Source organism: Ranitomeya imitator, chromosome 6 (genome assembly GCF_032444005.1).
Source record: "Ranitomeya imitator isolate aRanImi1 chromosome 6, aRanImi1.pri, whole genome shotgun sequence".
Taxonomy (NCBI): domain Eukaryota; kingdom Metazoa; phylum Chordata; class Amphibia; order Anura; family Dendrobatidae; genus Ranitomeya; species Ranitomeya imitator.
The window spans coordinates 211,927,963-211,949,139 of NC_091287.1; the positions used below are offsets into that span (position 1 = coordinate 211,927,963).

The 21,177-nt window shown below is 42.2% G+C and overlaps 1 protein-coding gene across 2 annotated transcripts in view; it reads right to left on the reverse strand.

The window, feature by feature from the left end:
• The window catches only part of TRIP13 (thyroid hormone receptor interactor 13), a 215,378-nt gene that overhangs the window by 120,978 nt on the left and 73,223 nt on the right, over nucleotides 1-21,177 (reverse strand). For both annotated transcript variants that reach the window (XR_011314029.1, XM_069730461.1), the window contains exons 5-7: nucleotides 11,844-11,899; nucleotides 11,537-11,627; nucleotides 5,839-5,911 (exon numbers count right to left, since the gene is read on the reverse strand). Coding sequence is in view for 1 of the 2 variants with exons in the window: in XM_069730461.1 (XP_069586562.1) it covers nucleotides 5,839-5,911; nucleotides 11,537-11,627; nucleotides 11,844-11,899 (220 nt within the window). In the remaining variant the exon portion in view is untranslated. The remainder of the gene's footprint in view (nucleotides 1-5,838; nucleotides 5,912-11,536; nucleotides 11,628-11,843; nucleotides 11,900-21,177) is intronic.

Here is a 21,177-nt window from a genome sequence, read left to right on the forward strand (position 1 = left end):
TTCCAGAGCCATTGTACTACCAGTAACATGGATGCCCCCTATATTCCCGTTAACAGATGACAGACCTGAGTGAGGATTTGCTTTTTTTGTGGATTGAGTTGAAGCTTTTATTGGGAACATTTTACATAATGTTTTAGATCACATTTATCTATGCTGAGCACTTAATTTGGGGTTTCCATCTAAATCTCCGAGTGATGTGACTGATGAAAGCCCCGTGGGATCCATTCACTATAATGAGGCAGCAGATTTACTCTGGACTCCATCTGTCCTTTTCAGAAGTGCACAAAATTGTGGCCGACGGCACCTTTTATGCAATCCTAAAAAGACAGACACCGCCAGATCACAGGTCCCATGGTGTTCACAGTGCCTCCATCTGTCTCATTTATAGGGAATTTTCCGCCGTGGGTTATGTCTGAATCACGTATTTCAGAGATTTACACAAAAACCCTAGTGTAAGCGCTCAGCGCAGAGCGAAGGTTAAGTGGGCGCCAAGCATTACTGCTCTTTGGGAGGCAGAATGAAAAAAAATCAACAACATGTGAAGAATTGGATATATTTATTCTTTATGCCGTTCCTCATGCGGTATAAGTGATTAGGTGACTATTCTTTGGGTTGATGCTATTACAGCGATACCAGATTTATATCGGTTTTTATGTTTGACTGCTGTCACACACTAACACACTTTTTAGTGCGAAAACTAGTTTTTGCATCACCATATTTTGAGAGGTATAATTTTTTCATATTTCAACCGACAGTCAAGTGAGGGCTTGTTTTTGTGGGACGAGCTTATGTTTTATTGGTACCATTTTCGGGCACATGACTTTTTATTGCTTTCTATTCTGATTTTTGGGAGACAGAATGAACAAAAACCAGCAATTCAGGAACTGCTTTTTGTTTTGTTTTTTATAACATTAGTAATATTTTGTAAAATATGTTATTTATCTCTTTTTTATGTTTTGGGGCTTTTACACAAAAACTTTTATGGTAAAATATTTTTGCATTGCTTCATTTTGAGCGCTATAACTTTTTTTTTTATTTTTCTGCTGATGGAGCTGTATGGCAGCTTGTTTTTTGCGGGACAAGATGTTTTCAGCTGTACCATTTTTATTTACATCTGTCTTTTTGATCGCATTTTATTGCACTTTTTGTTCGGCAGTAAGAAGATAATGCATTGTTTTTTGAATGTTTTTTATTTACATTTTTTTATGGCATTCACTTAAGGGGTTAACTAGTGGGACAATTTTTTAGAGCGGATCGTTACAGACACGGCAATACCAAATATGTGCACTTTTATTGTTTTTTTAATTTACATAAATGCATTTATTGGAAAAATATTTACCGTATATACTCGAGTATAAGCCGAGATTTTCAGCCTATTTTTTTGGGCTGAAAGTCCCCCTCTTGGCTTATACTCGAGTCATATACCGGGAGGTCGGCAGGGAAGGGGGAGCGGGGGCTGTGTAGTTATACTTACCTGCTGTGGCGCGGTCCCTGCAGTCCCTGGCTTCCCCGGCGCTGCAGATTCTTCCTGTACTGACCGCTCAATTACAGGAAGAAGCTGCAGCGCCGGGGAAGCCAGGGACTGCAGGGACCGCGCCGGAGCAGGTAAGGAGAGCGCAGCGCTGCGTGATATTTACCTGCTCCTCGCTCCGGTACGGCTCCGTCTTCAGCGTCCTCTATCAGTGACGCTCAGGTTAGAGGGCGCGGTGACGTAGTCAGTGCGCGCCCTCTGCTGAACGTCAGTGCTGGAGACGGAGCCGCACGAGGAGCAGGTAAATATTGAAAGCGCCGGCGTCCTGAGAAGAGAGGTGAGTATGTGATTTTTTTTTTTTTTTATTGCAGCAGCATTCTATATGGCACAGCTTTATAAGGAGCATCTATGGGGCCATAATCAACGGTGCAGAGCAATATATATGGGGCACAGCTTTATAAGGAGCATCTATGGGGCCATAATGAACGGTGCAGAGCATTCTATATAGCACAGTTGTATATGGAGCATCTATGGGGCAATAATGAACGGTATGGAGCATCTATTTTTATTTTTGAAATTTACCAGTAGCTACCCTAGGCTTATACTCGAGTCAATAAGTTTTCCCAGTTTTTTGTGGCAAAATTAGGGGGGTCGGCTTATACTCGAGTATATACGGTATTTAGGGATTTAAAAAAATATATATATATTTTTACATAAAAAAAGTTTTAAAACTTTTTTTTACATTGTCACAGTATGGGACATCACTGTGTTATATCAGATCGCTGATCTGACACTGCACTACAGTGCAGTGGATTGAAATGCAGTGAAGAGAGTAATTCAAGTTATTTGAAAGGGACTAGCAGTATTAAACTAAAACTACCTGCAAGTGAGATATGCATTTTAACAGGATACGTTGACGGTATGTGCACACGTCAGGATTTCTTGCAGAAATTTTCCTGACAAAAACCGGACATTTCTGCCAGAAATCCGCATGCGTTTTTGCCGCGATTTTTGTGCGTTTTTTCCCAAATGCATAGAATTGCGGGAAAAACGCAGAAAATCCGCAAAAATAATGAACATGCTCATTTTTTTTTACCGCGATGCGTTTTTTTCGCGGAAAAAAACGCATCCATGTGCACAAAACATGCAGAATGCATTCTAAATGATAGAATGCATAATGTATGCGTTTTTAAAGCGTTTTTAGCGTGAAAAAAACGCGAAAAAACCTGTACGTGTGCACATAGCCTGATGCAGACTGGGCTGGTGATCCAACTGATTGCTAATCTACCAGTGACTATCTTTTCTTACTATCAGGCGGACCAATTAGTTGGACTAGTAAGGGTACTGTCACACAGTGGCACTTTTGTCGCTACGATAGTACGATTCGTGACGTTCCAGCGATATCCATACGATATCGCTGTGTCTGACACGCAGCAGCGATCAGGGACCCTGCTGAGAATCGTATGTCGTAGCAGATCGTTTGGAACATTCTTTCGTCGCTGGATCTCCCGCTGTCATCGCTAGATCGGTGTGTGTGACACCGATCTAGCGATGCGTTCGCTTGTAACCAGGGTAAACATCGGGTTACTAAGCGCAGGGCCGCGCTTAGTAACCCGATGTTTACCCTGGTTACCAGCGTAAATGTAAAAAAAAACAGTACATACTTACATTCCGGTGTCCGTCAGGTCCCTTGCCGTCTGCTTCCCGCACTCACTGACTGCCGGCCATAAAGTGAAAGCACAGCACAGCGGTGATGTCACCGCTGTCCTGTGCTTTCACTTTACGGCCGGCAGTCAGTGAGTGCGGGAAGCAGACGGCAAGGGACAGACACCGGAATGTAAGTATGTACTGGTTTTTTTTTTTTACATTTACGCTGGTAACCAGGGTAAACATCGGGTTACTAAGCGCGGCCCTGCGCTTAGTAACCCGATGTTTACCCTGGTTATCCGGGGACCTCGGCATCGTTGGTCGCTGGAGAGCTGTCTGTGTGACAGCTCTCCAGCGACCACACTACGACTTACCAACGATCACGGCCAGGTCGTATCGCTGGTCGTGATCGTTGGTAAATCGTATAGTGTGACGGTACCCTAAGAAACAATCTACAGTATCACTGTTTTCGGCAGAAGCAGAATAAGTTGCCGCAGCGCATGCCAATCAAGTAGCGCTATAGTTAAGACAACTGCTAACAGACTTAGGGCAACAACAATTGGGACCAACAAAGATGTATGAGGACAATCAAGGATGTTCAGTCCTTGCTCAGATGGAAAGAGTTAATCCAATAACTAAACACATTGATGTGAAGTTTCACTCCTTGAGAGATCAACAGGAACGAGGAATCCTAAATTTAGAGTACTGCCCAACTGAAGATATGACAGCAGATATTTTCACAAAGGCATTGAATGCTGAAAGACGTCAGAGACTAATGAAGAAATTAGGATTAACAAAAAGTCTTCACTGTTGAGAAAGGGTGTTGGCAGATATGCAACAGTTACAGACTTGTGCGCAGGAGGAGTTCACTTTTCTGACAGTGGATGGCAATGTTGTTACTGTTATATGATTAGTTGAATGTAATACATATACTTAGGTTTCATTTTCGCTCTGGTAAAAGGTCCTTTAGACTTCCTGTTATGCTGAATTAAGAAGCTCATGCATGTACCTCATGTTCTGTGTAGATAAAAGTCTTATAATACGGATACACCTTAGCGGTACACCGCTGCGGGTGTCTGGTGCTGCTGCTTCTGCGCGGTGTCCGCCGCAGCAGCAGCACCGGACACAGCACAGCAGCAGCACCAGACACAGCACAGCAGCAGCACCAGACACAGCACAGCAGCAGCACCAGACACAGCACAGCAGCAGCACCAGACACAGCACAGCAGCAGCACCAGACACAGCACAGCAGCAGCACCAGACACAGCACAGCAGCAGCACCAGACACAGCACAGCAGCAGCAACAGACACAGCACAGCAGCAGCAACAGACACAGCACAGCAGCAGCACCAGACACAGCACAGCAGCAGCACCAGACACAGCACAGCAGCAGCACCAGACACAGCACAGCAGCAGCACCAGACACAGCACAGCAGCAGCACCAGACACAGCACAGCAGCAGCACCAGACACAGCACAGCAGCACCAGACACAGCACAGCAGCAGCACCAGACACAGCACAGCAGCAGCATCGGACACAGCGCAGCAGGAGACACAGAGCAGCAGCACCGGACACAGCGCAGCAGCGGACACAGCAGCAGCAGAGCCGGACACAGCGCAGCAGCATCAGCACCGGACACAGCGCAGGAGCACTCTGTATTTTAATATAACTGTTGCTATTATTAAATAAAGATATATATTTTAAATTATATTATCTTGTCTGGACTTTCATGGTTTAATCTATAGTTCTAGTGGTTGGTTTCTTCCTTTATTTGAATGGTTACCACTACTTTGGTATAACACCGGAGACAGCTTATTTATTTTTTCTTATTACATAACTTAATTCTTCAAACTATTTGTTAAATGAATATTGATCCCTGAGGTGTTCTCATACTGTTCTAACAGCGCAGCAGCACCGGACACAACGTAGAAGCAGCAGCACCGGACACAGCGCAAAAGCACCAGATATCGGAACATCCCAGTCTGTGGCATGCAGCATCACCCCACTACTGCCTTCTCCAGCAGCGACCCAGGAACACCGTAAGCAATAAGATGCATGGATTATAAGAAGCAACACGATTTTATTAAAAAAAAAGTTTTGTTCCTATTTTTCTCCTCAAAATTTGGGGGGCGTATTATAATCCGGAGCGTTTCATAATCCGAAAAATATGGTAATCTACTCTCACTAGTTTCTTCTGCGACCAAACTATGCATCAACCCAAAATTATTTAATTTTTTGGATGCTAAGACTTTGTGAAGGCTTATTTTTTACAGGCAAGACAATGTTCTTATTAATACCATTTTGGTACAGATATGACACTTTGATCATTTAAGTATACCTTCAACCTTGAGGCTATGTGCACACTTTCAAGATTTCTTGCAGAAATTTCCTGTGCAAAACCGCACATTTTCTGAAAGAAATCCACATGCATTTTTACCACTTTTTTTTATGGATTTTTCCGGAGGTTCCCAATGCAATAATATAGTGGAAAATCTGTAAAAAAATCTGCAAAATTAATGAACATGCTGCGTTGTTTACTGCGATGCGTTTTTTTCGCGGAAAAAAATGCATCATGTGCACAAAAATTGTGGAATGCATAAATGATGGGATGCATAATGTATGCATTTTTTTCGGTTTTATAGCGAAAAACTTGAAAAAAATGCGAAAAATCTGCAACGTGTGCACACAGCCTAAAAACTATGAATTATAAATGCCAATACCTGCATGACAGTCTGATGGACAGCTTCTGAGCCAATGCTTTGCAAAGTGAGGTTTTCCCAGTACCGGGCGGGCCTAATGAACAAGTAGAAATAGGGCATATGACAAAATTATTATTATTATTCATTTTTATAGCGCCATTTATTCCATGGCGCTTTACATGTGAACGTGGCAAATACAGACAAGTACAATAAAAATGAGTAAAACAAGGCACACACAAGTACAGGAGGAGAGAGGACCCTGCCCGCGAGGGCTCAGTCTACAAAATGGCAGAATATACAGGTAGTTAATTTATGATAGAGCTTTTTCTAAATCAAGATTAAAGCCCCGATTCATCATTGCTGCTTCTCCAGTTTTGTAGAGTAGTTAGTTCTGTTTTAAGTGGCATTAGTAACTGCACTTTATTCGCTTTATATTTTACGCCACTTTTTTATTTTTACAACTCAACAACCTTGTGTACCCAGATGAAATGTGATTTTTACCAAATCTTTTACTGAACAAATTCCAAGGGCCGCCAAAAAATGTAAAGTAGTACTTACAGGTGCTTCTCACAAAATTAGAATATCATCAAAAAGTAAATTTATTTCAATTCTTCAATACAAAAAGTGAAACTCACAATACAGTTATATGAAAAAGTTTGGGCACCCCTATTAATCTTAAGCTTAATGTTTTATAAAAATTGTTTTTTTTTTTGCAACAGCTATTTCAGTTTCATATATCTAATAACTGTTGGACACAGTAATGTTTCTGCCTTGAAATGAGGTTTATTGTACTAAGAGAAAATGTGCAATCTGCATTCAAACAAAATTTGACAGGTGCATAAGTATGGGCACCCCACCAGAAAAGTGACATTAATATTTAGTAGATCCTCCTTTTGCAAAAATAACAGCCTCTATTCGCTTCCTGTAGCTTTTAAGGAGTTCCTGGACCCTGGATGAAGGTATTTTGACCATTCCTCTTTACAAAACAATTCCAGTTCAGTTAAGTTTGATGGTCGCCGAGCATGGACAGCCCTCTTCAAATGATCCCACAGATGTTCAATGATATTCAGGTCTGGGGACTGGGATGGCCATTCCAGAACAGTGTAATTGTGGGCAGCACAGTGGCGCAGTGGTTAGCACTGCAGCCTTGCAGCGCTGGAGTCCTGGGTTCAAACCCCACCAAGGACAACATCTGCAAGGTGTGTGTATGTTTGCGTGGGTTTCTTCCGGGTTCTCCTGTTTCCTCCCACATTCCAAAGACATACTGATAGGGAATTTAGATTGTGAGCCCCAACGGGGACAGCGATGATAATGTGTGCAAAATGTAAAGCGCTGCGGAATATGTTAGCGCTATATAAAGATTATTATTATAAAGATTATTATCCTCTGCATGAATGCCTGAGTAGATTTGGAGCGGTGTTTTGGATCATTGTCTTGCAGAAAGATCCATTCCCTGCGTAACTTCAACTTTGTCACTGATTCATGAACATTATTGTCAAGAATCTGCTGATACTGAGAGGAATCCATGCGTCCCTCAACTTTAACAAGATTCCCGGTGCCGGCATTGGCCACACAGCCCCAAAGCATGATGGAACCTCCACCAAGTGTTTTTCTTGGAATGCTGTATTTTTTGGCCGCCATGCATAACGCCTTTTTGTATGACCAAACAACTCAATCTTGGTTTCATCACTCCACAGGACCTTCTTCCAAAAAGAAATTGGCTTCTCCACATGTGCTTTTGCATACCTCAGCCGACTCGGTTTGTGGCGTGCTTGCAGAAACGGCTTCTTTCACATCACTCTCCCATACACCTTCTCCTTGTGCAAAGTGCGTTATATAGTTGACCGATGCACAGTGACACCATCTGCAGCAAGTTGATGCTGCAGCTCTCTGAAGGTGGTCTGAGGATTGTCCTTGACTGATCTCATCATTCTTCTTCTCTGCCTTTCTGATGTTTTTCTTGGCCTGCCACTTCTGCCCTTAACAAGAACTGTACCTGTGTTATTCCATTTCCTTACTATGTTCCTCACAGTGGAAATTGACAGGTTAAATCTCTGAGACAGCTTTTTGTATCCTTCCCCTGAACAACTATCTTGAATAATCTTTGTTTTCAGATCATTAGACAGTTGTTTTGAGGAGCCCATGATGCCACTCTTCAGAGAAGATACAAACAGGAGAACAACTTGCAAGTGGCCACTTTAAGTAGCTTTTCTCATGACTGCATACACCTGGCTATGAAGTTCAAAGCTCAATGAGGTTAGAAAACCAAAAAAAGTGCTTTAGTAAGTCAGTAAAAAGTAGGTGGGAGTATTTAAAGCAAGAACATAAAGGTGCCCATACTAATGCACCTGTCAAATTTTGTTTGAATGCAGAATGCACATTTTCTGTTAGTACAATAAACCTCATTTCAGGGCAGAAAAATTACTGTGTCCAACAGTTATTAGATATATGAAACTGAAATAGCTGTTGCAAAAAAAAAAAAAAAAAAAAAAAAAATTTTTTTTTTATAAAACATTAAGCTTAAGATTAATAGGGGTGCCCAAACTTTTTCATATAACTATATATAGTCATTACAATCAGAGTGATCTATTTCCAGTGGTTATTTCTGTTACTGGTGAGGATTATGGCTTACAGCCAATGAAAACCCAGTCATTATCTCAGTAAATTACAATACTTTGTAACTCCAAGTCAATAACATTTCTGTGAAATCAACCTGTCCAGTTATGAAGCAACACCGATTGTGAACCATGTTCTCTTGCTGTTGTGCAAATGGAACAAACAGGTAGAAATGATAGTCAATTAGCTAGCAACCTGTTGTGAATTCAGCTTTTGGGCTCCCTCCGGTGGTTGTAGAGGGTAATGCAGTTGTGCCTGGACTGCAGGATTGGACAGGTGTATCTACTAATTGCAAAACCGACTGGGGTATATAGCCTTGCTGGACTCTTTAGTCCCTGCCAGTTGTCCATTGTTTTTGGAGGATTCACTTCCCTGCTGGTCTCTCCAGTTTGCTGTGCTTTTCTACAAAGATAAGTCCTGGCTTTTGTTTTTGCTGTCCACCTGCTGTGTACCTTATTGTTCTGTGCATATTCATGTTTTTGTCTTGTCCAGCTTTGTCTGTGAAGGTTTTTTTTTGCAGCCAAGCTGTGTCTCTGGAGATGCAGATATACCCTCCATGTCTTTAGTCAGATGTGGTGACTTGTATTTTCTGTGGTGGATATTTTCTAGTGTTTTTTACTGACCGCATAGTACTCTGTTCTATTCTTTCTTTTTAGCTAGTATGGCCTCCTATGCTCAATTCTGATTTCATGTCTGCGTATGTTATTTCCCTCTCCTCTCACCGTCAATATTTGTGGGGGGCTATCTATCCTTTGGGGATTTTCTATGAGGCAAGATAGGTTTCCTGTTTCTGTCTTTAGGGGAAGTTAGTTCTGAGGCTGTGCCGAGGGGTCTAGGGAGTGTTAGGTACCCCCCACGGCTACTTCTAGTTGCGCTGCTAGGTTCAGGGTTTGCGGTCAGTACAGGGACCACCTTCTCCAGAGTCCGTCTCATGCTGCTCCTAGGCCACCAGATCATAACAGCAACCCCTATAAATGGAATGGTTCAGCAGGCGGTGACCACTGACCATTTATCTGTTTTCATCATTTTTGGATGTTGTTTTGGACACTTTTGCATTTTGATCTCCTCCTAGAGGTATAGTAGCATGAGGCAACGTCTACAACCCACTGAAGTTGCTCAGGTACTGTAGCTCATCCAGGATGGCACATCAATATGAGCTGTGGCAAGAAGTGTAGCTACATCTGTCAGCACAGTGTCCAGAGCATGGAGCAGATACCTGGAGATAGGCCAGTACACCAGGAGACGGAGGGGGTCTTAGGAGGGCAACAACCCAGCAGCATAACCTCTACCTCCTCCTTTGAGCAAGGAGGAACAGGAGGAGCACTGCTAGAGCCCTTCAAAATGACCTAGAGCAGGCCACCAACATCTTTGTGTCTTCTTAAAACTGTCAGAAAGACTGAATGAGGCCCGACGTCCACAAGTGGCTGTTGCGATTACAGCCCAACAGCGTGCAGGGCGATTGGTATTTGCTAGAGAACTACAAGATTGGTAGAATCGACATCCGCGCCCTGTGCTCTTCACCAATAAGAGCAGGTTCACACTGAGCACATGTGACAGACGTGACAGAGTCTGGAGACGCCATGGAGAATGTTCTGCTGCCTGCAACATTCTCTAGCATGACCAGTTTTGACAGTGGATCAGTAACGGTGTGGGGAGGATTTCTTTAGATGGCTGCAAAGCCGGAGGTACCCTGACTGCCATTAGATAACAGGATGAAATCCTCACTCCATTGTGAGACCATATGCATGTGCAGTGGGCCCTGGGTTCCTTCTGCTGCGTGACAATGCTAGGCCTCATGGCAGAAGTTTGTTAGCAGTTCCTGCATGATTACGGCATTGATGATATGGATGGGCATGTCCGTTCACCAGACCTGAATCTAATTGAACACATCATGTCTCGTTCCATCCACCAACCTCACATTGCAACAGACTGTCTACTGATGCTTTAATCTAGGTCTGGGAGGAGATTCCTCAGGAGAACATCCGCCTCATCAGGAGCATACCCAGGCATTATAGTGAGGACATACAGGCATGTGAACGCCACACACAGTACTTAATTAAATAAGTAACTGCCACTCACCGTGCTTTCTGCACAAAATATCAACTCCACACTGTCTATCTCTATAATATCCCCCCCACACTGCCTCACTCCACATTGTCCCACCCCCCACACTGCCACTCTCCATAATAACTCCCCACATCTCCCTTCTCTATATCTTTCCACCCGGCCCCTCTTCAAAATATCCCCACTGTTTATCTCTATAAGATCCCCCACACACAGCCACTCTCCAAAATATCACCTAAAACAGGCCCTCTAAAAAATATTCCCCTCCACTGCAACTCTCCAAAGTATCTCTCCACAATGCCCCCCTTTGCATAATGTAGCCTCAAAACCACTGCCCCTAGCTATATTGTGCCCACTGCCACAATTTCCCAATTGCCTTGTAATGCCACCCCCCACCCCCTGCAGACCCCTCATCTAATATGATTAGCACATTTAAGCTTCAATCTTCAGCTCCTCCATGGAGCGCTTACCAGTCACCTTTGCAGCACCAGTAGCAGTGTGAGGAGGTTAGTAACGTGCTAAACTCATCACGCCATTGCATAGCGGGACTAAAGCCAACTGGCGCTCATCTGCCCCAGTGTTAAAATGTATCAGTCTAAAAGAAAACAGGTAGATGGCAGTAGCGTCTGCAAGGCCCTGGGGGACACAACAGACCCTTTCACAGGCAACATGTGGCCCGCAGGCCATATGTTGTGTAGGCCTGCTTCAATACCTGCCTGAAGTAAGGTTTCTGATGTATTTTTTATTTAACTGTGACTTTTTAAAGGATTTGCAAGAGACTGCACTTAAAAAATTGCGGATAAAGAGGTTAAATAGAGCATTTTTTATTTTATGCCAAGTACATGAACTGTGAGAAATTTTGAAGAATCTGCCACAAAAAGAACATAAATACAGCAAAAAAAAAGAGAAAAAAAGAAAGAATGAAATGCGACTTGGCCAGAGATGAATTGAGGCATACTACTTCTAATAATAATAATACATAACATTATTTGAGAACTGTACCAACAAGCAGAAAACTCACAATACACAAAACACTCACCGTGCAAAAGGACAACTCTGTTCCATGCAATCAAATTGCTATCGACATTTTTATCAGAGAACAGCAGCGTTGTGGTAACATAATCTAAAAGCTTTAAAAAATAAAATAAAATAAAAATAACGATAATCATTTATAAAGTGGAAGGAACAATTGTAACCAAATTTAGGGCAATTGAATACTAAATTGTCCCAAAAGACTTCAATTCTTTCCTTTTCCATTTCCAAAGTAATTTTTCTTCTTATGAGGATAACCAGAAGTCAGAAAATAAGCTTATTTTTATTTCTTGAAATATACTAAACATACTTACGTTTGACTTTATTCCGCTGTCGTAAATTAGACTCTCCCACAGCCTATGAAAATCAGCTGAAAAAGACAAATGACTAATGAAAACAGAAATTAAATGGATCGGCCATTTTCTGATCAAACTTCTACACTGCCTTAAACGTTTGTTTACTTATCTCAGGAATCATAAATATGGTACTATCACATAGCAATCTATGCTTAATCCCGTGCTGTGAAGTTTTCCACTACCTTCAGTCATATCATATTTTATTAATCTTGTTATTATGTGCCAGTATATGCACCCACATTCATAGTATAGTAATACAGTGAAGGAAATGCTTAATTGATCCCTTGCTGATTTTGTAACTTTGCCCACTAAGAAAGACATGAACATTCTATAATTTTAAGAGTAGGTTAATTTTAACATTGAGAGATAGAATATCAAAAATAAAATCCAGAAAATAACATTTTATAAATTATACATTCTGCCTCTTAAAGATCACAGTAAGGCTAGGTTCACATTGCATTAAAGCAGCCCGTTCAACACATGCATTAAACGGGCTGTGTTAACGCAAGTGCCGACATGCCATTGCGCTAGCGCAGATAGAGCTAGCAGATGCTCTATCTGCGCTAGCGGTGAAGAACCAGGAATCGCTGCAGCCCGCGTCCGAGAGTCCGTCACTCAATGACGGCACATCACTAGCGCACGCCCATTTTGGGCATGCGCTAGCGATGAGTCCGAAATAGTGCTTAATAGCAGCGTTAACGGACTGCCCCCGGCACATTAACCTCCGGCACACTGCGATCAAACATGATCACAGTGTTCCGGCGGTATAGGGAAGCATCGCACAGGGAGGGGTTCACTGCGTGCTTCCCTGAAATCCTCGGAGCAACGCGATGTGGTCTCTTATCTCCTCCTCCCTGCAGCAGGCCCGGATCCAAAATGGCCGCGGGGCTGCATCCGGGTCCTGCAGGGAGGTGAATTCACAGCGCCTGCTCAGAGCAGGCGCCGGGAAGCCACCAGGAGTGCACGTCACAGGGGCACAGTAAAAAAAAAAAAAAATCCTAAATAAATAAAAAAATATTGTTCCAATAAATGTTCCAATAAATACATTCCTTTATCTAAATTAAAAAAAATAAAATAAATAAAAGTACATATATTTAGTATCACCATGTCCGTAATGACCTGACCTATAAAACTGTTCCACAAGTTAACCCCTTCAGTGAACATCTTAAAAAAAAAAAAGGGGCAAAAAACAACGCTTTATTATCATACCGCCGAACAAAAAGTGTAATAACATGCGATCAAAAAGACAGATATAAATAACCATGGTACCACTGAAAACGTCATCTTTTCCTGCAAAAAACGAGCTACAATACTGCATCATCAGCAAAAAAATAAAAAAGTTATAGTCCTCAGAATAAAGCGATGCAAAACAATTATTTTTTCTATAAAATAGTTTTTATCGTATAAAACCGCCAAAACATAAAAAAAAGATAAATGAGGTATCGCTGTAATCGTACTGACCCGAAGAATAAAACTGCTTTATCCATTTTACCAATTTATGTAACATCAGAAATATGGAGATATAGTCTAATGTAATACAAAGTATAAATTTATTAGATTAAATAAATAACATATACAAATATACATAGACTAGGATCGGGAAGAATTAGGGCAGTTGTCCTGACAAAGAAGATCGAACCAATCATGGGCAAGAAATGCTTAAGTGCCGCAAGGAGATAAACCATAGGTCTAAACAATACTTAGGGTACCGTCACACTGAAACGACGCTGCAGCGATACGACAACGATGTCGATCGCTGCAGCGTCGCTGTGTGGTCGCTGGAGAGCTGTCACACAGACAGCTCTCCAGCGACCAACGATCCCGAAGTCCCCGGGTAAACATCAGGTTACTAAGCGCAGGGCCGCGCTTAGTAACCCGATGTTTACCCTGGTTACCAGCGTAAACGTAAAAAAACCAAACATTACATACTTACATTCCGTGTCTGTCCTCTGGCGCTGTGCTTTCCTCTGCACTGTCAGCGCCGGTCAGCCGGAAAGCAGAGCGGTGACGTCACCGCTGTGCTTTCTGGCTGGCCGGCGCTGACACAGGATGCAGGAGGAGTGCAGAGAAGCAGAGCGCCGGGGACAGACAGCTGAAGGTAAGTATGTAATGTTTGTTTTTTTTACGTTTACGCTGGTAACCAGGGTAAACATCGGGTTACTAAGCGCGGCCCTGCGCTTAGTAACCCGATGTTTACCCGTGAAGACATCGCTGAATTGGCGTCACACACGCCGATTCAGCGATGTCAGCGGGAGATCCAGCGACGAAATAAAGTTTCAAACGATCTGCTACGACGTACGATTCTCAGCGGGGTCCCTGATCGCAGTAGCGTGTCAGACACAGCGAGATCGTAATGATATCGCTGGAACGTCACGGATCGTGCCGTCCTAGCGATCAAAGTGCCACTGTGTGACTGTACCCTTAGTCAAGTGTTGGATTTAATGTAATACATAGCGCGCTAACTTCTAAGTAAGACCAGGTTAGATGCTCACAAAGTGTGCTTACCCATGATATACCAAGTCAGGACACGTACCCACGCCGCCATCCATTTTACCAAACGCGGAACGGTATAAAATTTATGAATAGCTGGTTTTTGGTCATTCTGCCTCACAAAAATTGGAATAAAAAGCAATCAAAAAATGTAACGTGCCCGAAAAGGTTACCAATAAAAACGTCAACTCGTCCCGCAAAGAACAAGACCTCACATGACTCTGGACCAAAATATGGAAAAATTATAGCTCTAAAAATGTGGCAATGCAAAAAATATTTTTTGCAATAAAAAGCGTCTTTTAGTGTCTGATGGCTGCCATCAGCGTACTCGGGACAAATGGGACAACAACTTTTGGGGTCCAATTTCTCCTGTTACCCTTGGGAAAATACAAAACTGGGGGCTAAAAAATAATTTGTGTGAAAAACAAAAATAATTCTTATTTTCACGGCTCTGCATTATAAACTGTAGTGAAACACTTGGGGGTTCAAAGCTGTCAAAACACAGCTAGATAAGTTCCTTAGGGGGTCTACTTTCCAAAATGGTGTCACTTGTGGGGTGTTTCAATGTTTAGGCACATCAGTGGCTCTCCAAACGCAACATGGCGTCCCATATCAATTCCACTCAATTTTGCATTGAAAAGTCAAACAGTGGTTTACCCCCACATATGGGGCATCATCGTACTCAGGACAAATTGTTCAACAACTTTTGGGGTCCATTTTCTCCTGTTACCCTTGGTAAAATAAAACAAATTGGAGCTGAAGTAAATTTTTTGTGAAAAAAAGGTAAATGTTCATTTTTATTTAACCCCTTTACCCCCAAGGGTGGATTGCACGTTAATGACCAGGCCAATTTTTACAATTCTGACCACTGTCCCTTTATGAGGTTATAACTCCGAAACGCTTCAACGGATCCTGGTGATTCTGACATTGTTTTCTCGTGACATATTGTACTTCATGATAGTGGTAAAATTTCTTTGATAGTACCTGCGTTTATTTGTGAAAAAAACGTAAATTTGGCGAAAATTTTGAAAATTTCGCAATTTTCAAACTTTGAATTTTTATGCAATTAAATCACAGAGATATGTCACACAAAATACTTAATAAGTAACATTTCCCACATGTCTCCTTTACATCAGCATAATTTTGGAAACAATTTTTTTTTTTGTTAGGGAGTTATAAGGGTTAAAAGTTGACCAGCAATTTCTCATTTTTACAACACCATTTTTTTTTAGGGACCACGTCTCATTTGAAGTCATTTTGAGGGGTCTATATGATAGAAAATGCCCAAGTGTGACACCATTCTAAAAACTGCACCCCTCAAGGTGCTCAAAACCACATTCAAGAAGTTTATTAACCCTTCAGGTGTTTAATAGGAATTTTTGGAATGTTTAAATAAAAATGAACATTTAACTTTTTTACACAAAAAATTTACTTCAGCTCCAATTTGTTTTATTTTACCAAGGGTAACAGGAGAAATTGGACCCAAAAAGTTGTTGTCCAATTTGTCCTGAGTACGCTGATACCCCATATGTGGCAGTAAACCACTGTTTGGGCGCATGGGAGAGCTCGGAAGGGAAGGAGCGCAGTTTGACTTTTCAATGCAAAATTGACAGAAATTGAGATGGGACGCCATGTTGCGTTTGGAGAGCCAGTGATGTGCCTAAACATTGAAACCCCCCACAAGTGACACCATTTTGGAAAGTAGACCCCCTAAGGAACTTATCTAGAGGTGTGGTGAGCACTTTGACCCACCAAGTGCTTCACAGAAGTTTATAATGCAGAACCGTAAAAATAAAAAAATCATATTTTTTCACAAAAATTATATTTTTGCCCCCAATTTTTTATTTTTCCAAGGGTAAGAGAAGAAATTGGACCTCAAAAGTTGTTGTCCAATTTGTCCCGAGTACGCTGATACCCCATATGTGGCAGTAAACCACTGTTTGGGCGCATGGGAGAGCTCGGAAGGGAAGGAGCGCAGTTTGACTTTTCAATGCAAAATTGACAGAAATTGAGATGGGACGCCATGTTGCGTTTGGAGAGCCACTGATGTGCCTAAACATTGAAACCCCCCACAAGTGACACCATTTTGGAAAGTAGACCCCCTAAGGAACTTATCTAGAGGTGTGGTGAGCACTTTGACCCACCAAGTGCTTCACAGAAGTTTATAATGCAGAACCGTAAAAATAAAAAATCATATTTTTTCACAAAAATTATATTTTTGCCCCCAATTTTTTATTTTTCCAAGGGTAAGAGAAGAAATTGGACCTCAAAAGTTGTTGTCCAATTTGTCCCGAGTACGCTGATACCCCATATGTGGCAGTAAACCACTGTTTGGGCGCATGGGAGAGCTCGGAAGGGAAGGAGCGCCGTTTGACTTTTCAATGCAAAATTGACAGGAATTGAGATGGGACGCCATGTTGCGTTTGGAGAGCCACTGATGTGCCTAAACATTGAAACCCCCACAAGTGACACCATTTTGGAAAGTAGACCCCCTAAGGAACTTATCTGGATGTGTGGTGAGCACTTTGACCCACCAAGGGCTTCACAGAAGTTTATAATGCAGAGCCATAAAAATAAAACAAAATTCTTTTCCCACAAAAATTATTTTTTAGCCCCCAGTTTTGTATTTTCCCTAGGGTAACAGGAGAAATTGGACCCCAAAAGTTGTTGTCCAATTTGTCCTGAGTACGCTGATACCCCATATGTGGGGGGGAACCACCGTTTGGGCGCATGGGAGGGTTCGGAAGGGAAGGAGCGCCATTTGGAATGCAGACTTAGATGGAATGGTCTGCAGGCGTCACATTGCGTTTGCAGAGCCCCTAATGTACCTAAACAGTAGAAACCCCCCACAAGTGACACCATTTTGGAAAGTAGACCCCCTAAGGAACTCATCTTGATGTGTTGTGAGAGCTTTGAACCCCCAAGTATTTCACTACAGTTTATAACGCAGAGCCATGCAAATAAAAATATTTTTTTTTCCACAAAAATTATATTTTAGCCCCCAGTTTTGTATTTTTCCAAGGTTAGCAGGAGAAATTGGACCCTAAATGTTGTTGTCCAATTTGTCCTGAGTACGCTGATACCCGATATGTGGGGGGGAACCACCGTTTGGGCGCATGGGAGGGCTCGGAAGGGAAGGAGCATCATTTGGAATGCAGACTTAGATAGATTGGTCTGCAGGCGTCACATTGCGTTTGCAGAGCCCCTAATGTACCTAAACAGTAGAAACCCCCCACAAGTGACCCCATATTGGAAACTAGACCCCTCAATGAACTTATCTAGATGTGTTGTGAGAACTTTGAACCCCCAAGTGTTTCACTACAGTTTATAACGCAGAGCCGTGAAAATAAAAAATCTTTTTGTTTTCCCACAAAAATTATTTTTTAGCCCCCAGTTTTGTATTTTCCCAAGGGTAACAGGAGAAATTGGACCCCAAAAGATGTTGTCTAATTTGTCCCGAGTACGCTGATACCCCATATGTTGGGGTAAACCCCTGTTTGGGCACACGGGAGAGCTCGGAAGGGAAGAAGCACTGTTTTACTTTTTCAACGCAGAATTGGCTGGAATTGAGATCGGACGCCATGTCGTGTTTGGAGAGCCCCTGATGTGCCGAAACAGTGGAAACCCCCCAATTATAACTGAAACCCTAATCTAAACACACCCCTAACCCTAATTCCAACGGTAACCCTAACCACACCTCTAACCCTGACACACCCCTAACCCTAATCCCAACCCTATTCCCAACTGTAAATGTAATCTAAACCCTAAACCTAACTTTAGCCCCAACCCTAACTGTAGCCCCAACCCTAACCCTAGCCCTAACCCTAGCCCTAACCCTAACCCTAGCCCTAACCCTAACCCTAGCCCTAGCCCTAACCCTAGCCCTAACCCTAGCCCTAACCCTAACCCTAGCCCTAGCCCTAACCCTAGCCCTAACCCTAACCCTAATCCTAGCCCTAACCCTAGCCCTAATGGGAAAATGGAAATAAATACATTTTTTTAATTTTTCTCTAACTAAGGGGGTGATGAAGGGGGGTTTGATTTACTTTTATAGCGAGTTTTTTAGCGGATTTTTATGATTGGCAGCCGTCACACACTGAAAGACCCTTTTTATTGCAAAAAATATTTTTTGCAATACCACATTTTGAGAGCTATAATTTTTCCATATTTTGGTCCCCAGAGTCATGTGAGGTCTTGTTTTTTGCGGGACGAGTTGACGTTTTTATTGAAAACATTTTTGGGCACGTGACATTTTTTTATCGCTTTTTATTCCGATTTTTGTGAGGAAGAATGACCAAAAGCCAGCTATTCATGAATTTCTATTGGGGGAGGCGTTTATACCGTTCCGCGTTTGGTAAAATTGATAAATCAGTTTTATTCTTCGGGTCAGTACGATTACAGCGATACCTCATTTATATCATTTTTTTATGGTTTGGTGCTTTTATACGATAAAAACTATTTTACAGAAAAAATAATTATTTTTGCATCGCTTTATTCTCAGGACTATAACTTTTTTATTTTTTTGCTGATGATGCTGTATGGCGGCTCTTTTTTTGCGGGACAATATGACGCTTTCAGCGGTACCATGGTTATTTATATCTGTCCTTTTGATCGCGTGTTATTCCACTTTTTGTTCGGCGGTATGATAATAAAGCGTTGTTTTTTGCCTCGTTTTTTTTTTTTTTTTCTTACGGTGTTTACTGAAGGGGTTAACTAGTGGGACAGTTTTATAGGTCGGGTCGTTACGGACGCGGCGATACTAAATATGTGTACTTTTATTGGTTTTTTTTTTATTTAGATGAAGAAATGTATTTATGGGAATAATATTTTTTTTTTTTTTTCATTATTTTGGAATATTTTTTTTTATTTTTTTTTACACATTTGGAAAAATTTTTTTTTTACTTTTTTACTTTGTCCCAGGGGGGGACATCACAGATCAGTGATCTGACAGTTTGCACAGCACTCTGTCAGATCACTGATCTGACATGCAGCCAACCCTAACCCTAACCCTAGCCCTAACCCTAGCCCTAACCCTAGCCCTAACCCTAGCCCTAACCCTAGCCCTAACCCTAGCCCTAACCCTAGCCCTAACCCTAGCCCTAGCCCTAACCCTAGCCCTAACCCTAACCCTAATCCTAGCCCTAGCCCTAATGGGAAAATGGAAATAAATACATTTTTTTAATTTTTCTCTAACTAAGGGGGTGATGAAGGGGGGTTTGATTTACTTTTATAGCGAGTTTTTTAGCGGATTTTTATGATTGGCAGCCGTCACACACTGAAAGACCCTTTTTATTGCAAAAAATATTTTTTGCAATACCACATTTTGAGAGCTATAATTTTTCCATATTTTGGTCCCCAGAGTCATGTGAGGTCTTGTTTTTTGCGGGACGAGTTGACGTTTTTATTGAAAACATTTTTGGGCACGTGACATTTTTTTATCGCTTTTTATTCCGATTTTTGTGAGGAAGAATGACCAAAAGCCAGCTATTCATGAATTTCTATTGGGGGAGGCGTTTATACCGTTCCGCGTTTGGTAAAATTGATAAATCAGTTTTATTCTTCGGGTCAGTACGATTACAGCGATACCTCATTTATATCATTTTTTTATGGTTTGGTGCTTTTATACGATAAAAACTATTTTACAGAAAAAATAATTATTTTTGCATCGCTTTATTCTCAGGACTATAACTTTTTTATTTTTTTGCTGATGATGCTGTATGGCGGCTCTTTTTTTGCGGGACAATATGACGCTTTCAGCGGTACCATGGTTATTTATATCTGTCCTTTTGATCGCGTGTTATTCCACTTTTTGTTCGGCGGTATGATAATAAAGCGTTGTTTTTTGCCTCGTTTTTTTTTTTTTTTTCTTACGGTGTTTACTGAAGGGGTTAACTAGTGGGACAGTTTTATAGGTCGGGTCGTTACGGACGCGGCGATACTAAATATGTGTACTTTTATTGGTTTTTTTTTTTTATTTAGATGAAGAAATGTATTTATGGGAATAATATTTTTTTTTTTTTTCATTATTTTGGAATATTTTTTTTTATTTTTTTTTACACATTTGGAAAATTTTTTTTTTACTTTTTTACTTTGTCCCAGGGGGGGGACATCACAGATCAGTGATCTGACAGTTTGCACAGCACTCTGTCAGATCACTGATCTGACATGCAGCGCTGCAGCCTTCACAGTGCCTTCTCTGAGCAGGCTCTGTGAAGCCACCTCCCTCCCTGCAGGACCTGGATGCCGCGGCCATCTTGGATCCGGGGCTCGAGCAGGGAGGGAGGTGAGGAGACCCTCGCAGCAATGCGATCACATCGCGTTGCTGCGGGGGGCTCAGGGAAGCCCGCAGGGAGCCCCCTCCCTGCGCGGTGCTTCCCTGCACCGCCGGCACATCGCGATCATCTTTGATCGCGGTGTGCCAGGGGTTAATGTGCCGGGGGCGGTCCGTGACCGCTCCTGGCACATAGTGCCGGATGTCAGCTGCGATAAGCAGCTGACACCCGGCCGCGATCGGCCGCGCTCCCCCCGTGAGCGCGGCCGATCGGCTATCACGTACTATCCCGTCCAGGGTCAGATAAGCCCAGGGCACCTCGACGGGATAGTACGTCTAAGGTCACAGAGGGGTTAAACATTCCAAAAATTCCTGTGAAACACCTGAAGGGTTAATAAACTTCTTGAATGTGGTTTTGAGCACCTTGAGGGGTGCAGTTTAGAATTGTGTCACACTTGGTTATTTTCCATCATATAGACCCTAAAAAAAATGGTGTTGTAAAAATGAGAAATTGCTGGTCAACTTTTAACC